General features: G+C 40.7%; 1 protein-coding gene across 2 annotated transcripts; it reads right to left on the bottom strand.

Moving 5' to 3' along the window:
• Nucleotides 1-201: 201 nt before the first annotated feature.
• On the bottom strand, nucleotides 202-11,160 carry LOC764444 (cytochrome P450 2J6). Of its 2 annotated transcripts, none has more exons than XM_030993531.1 (8): nucleotides 10,902-11,160; nucleotides 7,069-7,248; nucleotides 5,826-6,019; nucleotides 4,557-4,816; nucleotides 3,909-4,145; nucleotides 2,284-2,517; nucleotides 1,484-1,712; nucleotides 202-562 (listed from the first exon to the last, which is right to left on the bottom strand). In XM_030993531.1, exons 2-8 carry the CDS (start codon nucleotides 7,230-7,232, stop codon nucleotides 363-365), a joined length of 1,518 nt encoding a protein of 505 aa, XP_030849391.1. In that variant the 5' UTR covers nucleotides 7,233-7,248; nucleotides 10,902-11,160; the 3' UTR covers nucleotides 202-362. The 2 variants fall into 2 exon arrangements, with proteins under 2 accessions (XP_030849391.1, XP_030849390.1); XM_030993530.1 differs by lacking the exon at nucleotides 10,902-11,160 and adding an exon at nucleotides 7,749-7,882.

Below are 11,160 nucleotides of genomic sequence, written 5' to 3'. Positions count from 1 at the left end.
CATCGTGGTCACTGACAGGTGGCTAGCCCCTCAACTCAGCTATCATTAACATAAGAAAAAGAGTATCATGGGGGACCAATGGTCACCGCTTAGGCATTTTTTCAATATAGAGGTAGCAAGTAGCTACAGGTAGTACAGTGGGGCTTAAGAAAAAAATATAAGCAATACAAATCTAGTCTGCAAGCACATACCCTAATTTGACACGTTATCAACAAATCATTGTGCCTTGAGAGAAGCCTAGCCTAGCTACCTACTGGTTGTGTCAATATAGGTATCAGGAGCAGCTCTAGTATAGTATAGTATAGTGCATACTCTCTTTTATGACTGACCAGGGTTTGTGCTTGCGAACTAATACAAATAAATCAAGCAAAATTTTCAGTGGGATCCCTTGGAATAGCGCAGGTGAGGTAGGGTAAGCTACTCCTTGTACCTCCCAGGACTGCCTCGAAAGACAATGGTGGTGAGTTGTCTGGCTTCTTGAAGGTGAATCGGTGAAGGAGGCTGGTAAAACCAAGGAACGTCTCCATCCGGGCTAGTTGCTCTCCGAGACAAACACGGCGACCTGAAAAAAATTACAAAATATAGAATTTTAGAAATAATAATAACAATAATGATAGTGAACATTTATTATGTGCCATGTCTGTCAAAAATGACACTCCTGACGCAGTTGTGTGGAAATTGTATAACTGTGGGCAGGAATGAGACAGGAATGCATTAAAATTAGCTAAGGGTTATCAATAACGTAAAAGGAAATTATCGTGACGATCAACGGTTCAGAATTGAAGAAAATGTAGTTTTTACTTTCCAGGAAGACGTAGAGGGCGCAATGTCGACATGGCCCCAAATTTATGGCCGGAATATGAAATCTCCAGTTTCGAAAATGTTGGCGAGTGAGTGAGAATCAATGATGTCACTTGTTAATATTGATCATTATTTGAACAACAAATAATTCAAGGTACATATAAGAAACTAAAATAAACAACATCTCGCAGCCCAAATGTAATTAAAGAAGATGTAAATATTATACAACACCCAGCACCTCCAACGTCCTGTATATGTATATCGTACTTTTATTCAAATATTTTCGATTACACACAATGACATGTTCATAATTAGGCCCATTATAAAATATATTGGGTGGTATTCTCAAAAGCGGACTAACTTTAGTCCATGGTTTATTCCACCGACTAAGTATGGAATGCCAAGTGTCCATATGAATATGTTTTTGAATAATTTAATCTGTCACTAAATTAAAATAAAATGTAATAACATAATTAATAAACAACAATATAACTATGGTATAATTATGTTATCATAGTAATTTGGGGAGATATCAAATTATTCAAAATATATTCATATGGGCACTTGGCATTCCTTATTTAGTCGGAGGATTAATCCATGGACTAAAGTTAGTCCGCTTTCCAGAATACCACCCTATATTTATAGTGGTGGCAGCGGTGGGATTACCACCCATTGCGCTCACCAGTACTGAAAAATATCAGCTCTTCTCTCTTGATCAACTTCCCATCATCACTCAGAAACCTCTCAGGTGTGAAGGCGTCAGAGTCGTCCCAGAAGTTCTTGTTGTTCAACACATTTAAGATGTTAGGGAAGATGATAGTACCCTTAGGTATGGTGTAGCCTTTGATTGTGACGTCAGCAGCAGCCATGTGAGGCACCCCCAGTGCAACCACGGCCCCCTTGCGCTGGACCTTTAGACAAATACGACATCAATAGAAAATTATTCATTGGTGTAATTCCTGAAATTTTAATCTAACTATCACGTAGGAAAATCGGAGGTATTTTTTTTTTAGATAGTTATGGCCGTGCATCCGTCACTGACAATCTATATTAGTAAACTTAGATATGAATGCTTTTTATTTAATTATTTTGCGAATTCTATAATTTGAAAAATGTCAGTTCCATATATGAAATTCTGCCTATGCCGGAGGCATGAACACCTATACTGCAAGTTTCCGTCTCGTGGACCTCCGCTCTACGATCTTCATTTTGTGGATTTCTCCTAAACACAGACACACATACACACACATACTCAGTGGCGGATCCAGGGGGGGGGGGGGGTGGTACTACTACGTGTAAGTTGACCTTTTTTCGAGATACCCCCCCCCCACTGAGCTAATTATCGGCCCCCAAATTGGGCCCCCTCCCCTACCGCTGGCTGGATCCGCCCCTGCACACACACACATACACTCACGCAGACAACCGCAAACATTCGTCGAATTATCTTTCCCTCCCCAAAGGCAAAGCCAATACGCCACTGACCTCCATAAGCACAGCACACGTGTAAGGAAGATTCTCTCGATCGTCCAACCCTGGTAATCGCTCTCTTCCAACCACCTGATCCATCTCGGCCTGGACACGTGACTGGACCTCGGGATAGGCCATCATGTAGAGGATACACCACTTGAGCGTGGTGGTGGTCGTCTCCATCCCAGCGAAGAAGAGGTCAGAGATGACGGCTTTAAGACTATTGTGGCTGAATGAAGATTCCGTTCCCTGGTGAGCAGAAGGGGCATACATGTTTGGTTTAAACACGATGCCCTCATATGATGTAAATTATATGTTACTCTCTACATCAAAGGCATTTCTTTTATGTTTTTTTTTTAATAATGGTTGCGGGAGGGGGCATATCCGTCCAGTGCCCCTCCCCCCTCCTGCCCAACCCTAGTGAACTACCTTTTGGACACAGCTCAAAGATTACGCTCTTGTTACCTCATTCGAGGTACTGGTACCTCGAGGTACCCCCCCCCCCCATTCAATCTCTCTCTTTTCCTCTTTTATTTCTTTAACTCTTAAGCTGCCACCCGTACAATGCACCCAGTGCCACAGTGCTAATCCCTATTGTGCCAGCCACAAATCTCCTGTGTGCCAAGTAAATTTTAAGGTTGGTTCAAGAGCGTGTTATTTAAATCTTTACAAAAAACAAATTGCTAAATTACTCGAGAAAATCCAATCTGACTGTTGTCGCGTAATCCAAAGCCGATAATCTGATGCACGCGATGGTACTTTCAATAGCGCTGCAAAAGTACTCAGCACGGTGCAATGGGCATGAACAATGACTGTTATTACATATGCGCCCTTGCGTGCACAAAGCAGAGTAGCGGTGGCTCGCTAGCATGAACGTGGCATTTAATCGATAGCGTGCTCGCGTGCACAGAGCACTATAACAATAGCGCGCTAGCAGTCTCATGGCAGGATATGAGTTAATTCTGCTGGTTTGTCACAATTTCCCGGCATATTTCGCCTTTTCTTCAAGAAAAAATTGACCTCCTGCATTCGTAGACACTTCATATGGCTACATCCCAAGGGTTCTACATCATCTTAGACCTGAAACACGTCTACGGGTTATCCAGAATTAGCAAACAAGGAATACGGGGCCCGTAACCATAATCCATTGCAATGCATTTTCATAAATCCATTGCTGTTTGTCGTTCTCTTTTAGGTCGAATTTTCACCAATCAGCGCCTCTGAATTTTGTAATCTATTTCATAGGATGGGATTGTCCTTTAAAGGCCCACTGCACTACTTGTAGCTACTTGCGCCCTCTATTAACAAACAATGCATATTCGGTGACCATTGGTCCCCCATGATCCTCTTTTTCTTATGTTAACTGAGAGCTGAGTTGATGAGATAACCACCTGTCCAGTGACCTTGCAGAGCGATCTAATCCCTCCTGTAAACTATGGCAGATAAGCTTTAAATACTCGAATAAAAAATTAAAAGCTGGAATTAAAATATTTCACGATATATTAGAAGTCCTGATAAAGATCTATTAAGACGATCTGGGAATATATTGACCTCAATCAAGTCAGCAAACACATAACGCTCTCAATACATTCGCACAACGTCCTGTGAACGTTTACAGGTGCGTCCATTGAAATATTTACCTTCATTTCTTTCAACTTAATCAAGTACTGATCGATGAAATCTTTGGGGATATCGGGCCCTCCATTCTTTTTGTGAGCTTCAATATGGTGATCGATGAAAGCATAGAATTCCTTAGCATTCGTCATCATAGCCTTGATGACTCCGAAGGGAACCTTGGACATCCCTGGTATTGGAATAAAAAACAACCAGCCTCCTGCTCCCGATCGACTCATGTTGAAGTTCATCAAGTAAAGAAGCTTAAAACAAAACATTGGGATGAATATCAGTCAGGATTGTAAACGGATGTTCAATGATTAAATCAATCATAAGTGCAAGAATATCACGAATCCATTTTTATCTAGAACTAATTGTCCCACGAGATCGAACACCAACTACGCTGACGGTCCACGAAACGAACAACAGAGAAGACCGCCATTTTCTATAGAAAATATACTATATTTCCTTTATGTATTTCTTTGTTTTGTTTGCCTTGTGGCCTGCCGGTATAGTGAACCTCTTTTAAATGTTAATGCCAAAGTTAAAGTGACAACTCTAAAGAGTTACTATACCTGAATGTAATGTTGAGGCATATTTGGAACAATTTTTTTCTTCTTCAAACTCTTCTTTGAAATAATGTAATAATAAGAGTAATGAGGTCTTAGACATACGTGTTGGAATTCTGAATCGTCGTACTTGTACTGTGTTCCGAAAATGACAGTGCAGATGACGTTGGCTACTGCTTGTCCAACGAGGATGTTGGGGTCAATTGGAGACCCTTTCGTCTCTTTGATAGCCCTCCCTAGCTGGGCCATCTCGGCTGCGACGGTGTCTTCGTAGCTCTTCTTGCCGACCCCGAGGTTGCGGAAGACTGAGAGGGTGAACTTGCGCTGCTCCTTCCACGATTGTCCAGCCCCAATCAGCAGACCTGCTGTTGTACCGAATTACAGAAGACGTGAGATTATTATTTGGAAAATTATTATTAACAGACATTAATCAAGCAATTGAAGGCAAATAGTCCACAAACTAGTAAATTATATTATTACAATTTATCATTTCAGTTTTTATTACTGATAACTGAATTGTTTATATTACTGAAGATATGGCGTATATATTCAGTACTGAATGTTTGCCATAAAACTACTACCAACAACAACAACAACAACCGGTAACGCAATGTTTGCGATGTTCATGATGCATTCACCCTTTTCTACCATGACATTCTTACAATGTGCATCGAAACCGCAAATACCACCTTTTGTGCAATAGGTATAGAGCAGGCCCCGTGGCACTGAATAGGGGCTACCCTGTGTTTGTAAAGAAGACTGAATCATAAATCAATAAATAATCGTGTTGCAAGATTATTGGTATAGATTGGTATATATAGATAATAGATAGATAAATGGATTTGATTAAGATCTTCGTGTCTGGCAGTTAAAAACTGAAATGAACATTTCCAAAGGACATTAACATGATAATATGAGATATCAATAGGTCACTTCCGCAATGCACTCAAATGCAATCGAAAGGAAATACGTAGGAAGCACTATCAAAAGTTAAAGCAAGCCCAACTCTGAATACATTTAAAAGAGAAACAAACAATTAAGCTTTTGTGAATAGTATTTTATTAGTTTATATATATATATATGCAATCAGGTGTTAGATGTTAGGTGTTAGTTGTTAGGTGTTAGGTGTAAGGTGTTAAGTGTTAAAGGTTAAAATTCTTTATGATGTCGCAAGGGACCAGCACCACACAAGACTTAATTGTTACTTCTTGCTGGTTCCTCATTCGTATATACATTTGTATTTTATATTTATCTTTCGTTATGTTATTTGTATGTTCTTTACTTATCTGTAAATATCAATGTTATAATCATGTATGTTTTTATATGACGAATGAAATAAAATGAAACGAAAAATGAAAAAAGTCATGTTCTTACCATTAGGTCCGAACCCAGAGGCTTCTTCTGTCATGCGGCTCCTGGGTTTGCCCTGGAGATCGGGGTGTCGGAAAGCCTCCGCGACAGCATCATAAGAGTTCAGGAGCACCACCAACTGTGGACCTAATTTGAAGGACGTGATCTCACCGTACCTGTCGGCCCACTCCGAGAGCAGGGCGAGAGGGTCAGAAGTGCTACCCCCAACAAAAAATGAAATAGGCCTTTACATGGTTGCGTGCAGAGCCATCCATTCACAGAGTTTGACCAACCCGGTTCGAGTTGGACACAACACTGCGACTACTGCTTTGTTGGGCAAGCACAAATTAAGAGAATGTTGTAACCCAGTGAAACCAAGTTGGCCAAACTCTGTGCATAGATGGCTCTGGTTGCATGTAATTCAATTCAATTTTTTTTTCTGTTTCCAACAAAACATAACAGATCAATTATAATCATTTATAGAAATTAAGAAATACATACTGGAAACGGACGGGTCCACTGAAAAGCGATGCTTGTCCAAATTGAGGAACCCTCAAAATAATCGGTAATCAAATTAGGCGAACGGTGAGTGGGACCAGGTCCCACCCCTTGAAATACACATTTTCAGGCCTCCATCACGAGGTGTCAAACGACCTCATAATTGGGCAGAAAGGTGTCTGAAAATGTGGGTTTTATGCCTAAGATATCTCAGATGCAAGTCCTCTCCCACAAAACCGACAGTAATTTACTTGTTGGCTGCCCTATGAAATTAAATATGATAGATAGATGAAGCCGTACGCGAATTTTCTCTTTAAAGCCTCCTACACTAGTTTGGCCAGGAGGGATTAGACCTCCCTGCATGGTCACTGACAGGAGGTTATCTCATCAAATCAGCTCTCAATTAACATAAAGGGGGGGGGGGTAATAGGGGACCAATGGTCACCGATTATCCGTTGTTTGTTTTATAGAGGGCGCAAGTAGCTATAAGTAGTACAGTGGGGCTTTAATATATTTTTATTCGTATATCACAGTCACACCGAGAAGCCGACTCCAAACTGATAGATTCATGTTAAATCAGGAAACCAAACCGATCGATTGTTGGTCATCCAGGATAAAGCATCTTCCTTTAACCCACACTGTGCCATTAAAGCACTTTTTTACAAACCCTGCACGTAAATCCCTTACATGATTCTGTGTGGCATTCTAACAGATGTTGGGGGTTCAATTCGTTTTCGGTATCGTCGGTGTGACTGAGGTATTCATTTACCCGATAAATTTTGAAATGACCCCAATGAGGGGTAGTCCCGTCGGCCCGGGTGGAAGGTTCTTCGGTAGCCTCATCAGGTGCTTCACAAACCACGCAGCCACTAGCCCAACCAAAGCCGTTACCAATAAATGATAAGGCGTTAACTGGTGCCATCTGAAGTCCATCGCAGTATTATAGATTCTGGAGATAAGCAAAACAGAAGTCATTGTTTCATTTCATTATAGGAAATATTTTGTAAGTATAAATTAAAGTATGACAACTTGATCCTCTATATTTTCAGGGCGGGGGCATACTGAACATATTTTATTTATAATCTAAAGAAAAGACTGAAATTGGTATCCTAGTGAAAGAAAAGACTTAAATGTTTTTATGTAATATCCTCTTTTCTTCCCCCCAAAAATGATCCTCTGACGCGTGTTTGCTATGTTGTATGTAATTATGCATGCACAATGTTGTTCCATATGGCGAAAGGCATATCATATCCACGTACATACATACCCTCTTTAAAACAGTACTGGGTTCAAGTAAAACATACGTATACAATCCCACATAATTCATTTGCTCGGCATAGATATATCTATAAACATGTTTTTCCTTGGTTCCATAAACAAAAGGCCATTATCTAGCACTGCCTGATGTGATATATAACGTTTATAAGGATAATCGAATGATTAACTCACATGCAACTCAATTGCCCACTATGCACGTGCACCACTTGTGACTTCTCTGCAGTAATGGCTCCTCCAGTATTAAATGTGAAAGCTGTCACCTCCTGCAACCGAACCCAAGCCCAGGCCATTGTCCAGCGTTCACTAAATCCATTGCAAGAGAGGCCTGAGTGCACACTGAACAATAGCCTGCACCAAACCCAGGTCTAGCCACAGGAGGCAACAATCTCACATTACTACATTAGTATACATTAATGTATGAAAACTTGATCCTTTATATCTTCAGGGGTGGCATACTGAAAATATTCACGTATATTTTAGTGAAAAGACTGAAATTGGTATCCTAGTGAAAGAAAAGACTTAAATGTTTTGATAAAATATCCTCTTTTCTTCCCAAAAATGTTGATCCCCTGACGCGTGTTTGCTAGGTTCTTTGTAATTATGCGTGCAAAATATGGTACCATATAGCAAAAAGTACATTATATCCACGTACATATACCCTGTATAAAACAGTACTGGGTTCAAGTAAAACATACGTATAAAATCCCACATAATTAATTTGCTCGGCATAGATATATCTTTAAATATGTTTTTCCTTGGTTCCATAACCAAAAGGCCATTATTTAGGGATTAAGATATTTGCAAAATGGTGAATTATGGGCATATCTTTCCTCCAAAATACGGCAAAATGTTCACCCATTTTGTTCATCGAATCGCCGTTATTGTTTTAGCGCCTTATCAGCTTGGATAATATTAAAATATTTACTTTGTATGGTGGTGTGACCATTATTTACGCGTGACCTTTCCTCGGCATCTAAGAAAATCGGTAATATTGCGAAATTCTGATACCACCATTGGAAAGATGGAACTATTACCCAGAGCCTAAATTGTGTATGGGATTGGGTGTGAAATTATGAAAATATTGACAAAGATCGACAACTTTTGCAGCCTTTTGCGTCAGTTCCGAAAAAAATATGAACTCACTCGAAACGCAGGGGCGTCGCCAAAGGGGGGGGGGGGGGGTGGGGGTGCGACACCCCCCCCCCCCCCCCTCACCTGTCAGGATATTGTCGGTAAAATTGCGCTGCCGTCGGGAAAAAAGAGAAAAGGGGGAGGGAAAAAAAGAGAGGGAAAGGGAAAGAAAAGAAAAAAGAAAAGGAAAAGAAAAGAAAGAAAGGAAAAGAAAGGAAAGAAAGGAAAAGAAAGGAAAGAAGAGAGAAGAAAGAAAGAGAAAAAAGAAAAAGAGGGAGGAGAGGAAAGAAAGGAAGAGAAAGATAAGAACGAAAAGGAAAAAAAGAAGAAAAAAGAGAAAAGGGAAACAGAAGAAACGGGGGATGAAAGAGAGGAGAGAGATGGGAGGTAAGAGCCTGAGAGAGGAGGAGTGGGTGTAAAAGAGAGAGAGAGAGGGGGGGGGGGGGGGTTGTTGGGTTGAGTCGTCTCGTCGAGGGAGCAAGAAAGACACGGGTAAATATGTTGCTGTGTCGGGTCAGCTGTGTCGGTATTCTTGCTCAATCCTCGTGTAGGTCTACTATATCAATGCAGAAGTTTGAAGTCGGTGAGATGTATATTGTCGGTCGGCCGACAAGTTTTTTCCCCTTCGAACTGTGACTATTTATCCGCTGTGACGACTTCGAGAGTGACTACAACTACGATACTTGGATTTTCTCGAAGTTTCACTTTCCTATAATATCAGCTAAAAAAATTCAGAGGTTTAAAATTTTCGGGGAAACTAAATTCAAACAAGGATTAAGGGTCAAAAACGGTACGACGAATCATCTTCCTTTCTCTATATTTTGATGAAACTCCAAAAATTTCGCGCTTCGCGCGGGAGAGAAAAACTTCATTTAGACGAGTCAAAAACGGTATAACGAATCATCTGCTCTCTCTAATAATTTAAGGAAACGTCAAAGCTTCCGCGCTTCGCGCGAGAGGGAAAACTGAATTCAGATAAATAGGGCTTATTAAGAGTCGAAAACGGTTCAACGAATCGTCTACTTTCTCTAATAATTTAACCTGTTGAATACTAAATTCTTGCATTCCCATTGGCTTTACACAGGGACCACCCGGTTCCCGTACGCAATGGGTTAATGAAACGTCAAAACTTCCGCGCTTCGCGCGGGAGAACTGAATTCAGATAGGATTAAGAGTCGAGAACAGTACACCGAATCGTCTGCTTCCTCTAATAATTTAATGAAACGTCAAACTTTCGCGCTTTGCGCGGGAGGGGGAGAAACTGAATTCAGACAACGATTAACAGTCGAGAACGGTACAATAAATCGTCTTCTTTTCCTAATAATTTAAAGGAACATCTAAGCTTCCACGCTTTGCGCGGGAGGCCTATCACCCACACCCCCTAATGAGCGCCCAAAAGTGATTCGCTTACTCACCAGCGCCTCTCCCTAAAATAAGATCCTAGCTCCGCGCCTGCATTCAAATATATAGCTATGATGCTGACTAAGTTGACGAAATAATTCGTATATTTATGTCGTCGAGGAAAATGACCATTTGCGTATACGCAAGTACTATAGATAATCCATAGGAAAAACAATTTAGCCTTCGGCCCCGGGTTTATAGCGCTAAATTTGTAGATATTGGGACATTTAATTTTGTCGGTAATTGGTGGCTAGTTTTGTCGGTAATCGTTGGCCTCTACACCCCCCCCCCCCCCCCCCCCCACTGAAAAAGGTCTAGCGACGCCCCTGTGCCGACACGGGTCTGGATTTTTTTATTTTGAGAGCAGATTTCGTCAACATTGCAAGTAAAAAAAGTGGTATCATCTGATTGTATGATTATTAGACTTGCGAAATCTTATACTTGATTGATCGGGTTTGTTTTGTGATAAATCAGCTGTAAACTTCCCTGAGCGAATTAAGGTCTCGTTTTTGTAATGACCTTTTCTTGAGTTGGAGCCCATTCCGCTCCGAGATTGAATTTTGAAATCGCAATATCTCTGGCATCTTTGACGATTAATTGTCTTGTTGCACCAGTAGTCAAAACTTTGCAGTCTAATTGGTAATAATCGAACTAATTAATTCTTTGTAGAATATGAGAAATCATGGATCGAATATCACATTTCCTAATAGCAGTGGAGCATATATTCTTTCAGTAGTGGCTCTCAGTACGCACATGATATAAGTATGACAATGTGTTTATGGTAATGCTTACCTAACAAATGCAGATGTGATAAATACTCAATGCAGCTTGTAAATGAAACAATCCTTGTCGGATCGAATCCGGATAACTCTCCCGAGAGGCTAGGGACGGTATTCTAAAAACCGTTATGTCACTCTGTAAATGAAACAATCCTATGAATATTTCCCACTCTGTTGGCTAGAGGAGGATAGCTACTGTAGTAGTATACCTAGCATGCATCGGACCAATTCATGTCGTTCACGTACAGAATCTCAACGTAGCGGAACCTACG

The sequence above is a fragment of the Strongylocentrotus purpuratus genome, unplaced genomic scaffold (assembly GCF_000002235.5).
Source record: "Strongylocentrotus purpuratus isolate Spur 01 unplaced genomic scaffold, Spur_5.0 spur5_scaffold_20, whole genome shotgun sequence".
NCBI classification, from domain to species: domain Eukaryota; kingdom Metazoa; phylum Echinodermata; class Echinoidea; order Camarodonta; family Strongylocentrotidae; genus Strongylocentrotus; species Strongylocentrotus purpuratus.
The sequence above is the reverse complement of the archived record's forward strand: the minus strand, read 5'-3'. Positions and strand labels throughout refer to the sequence as shown.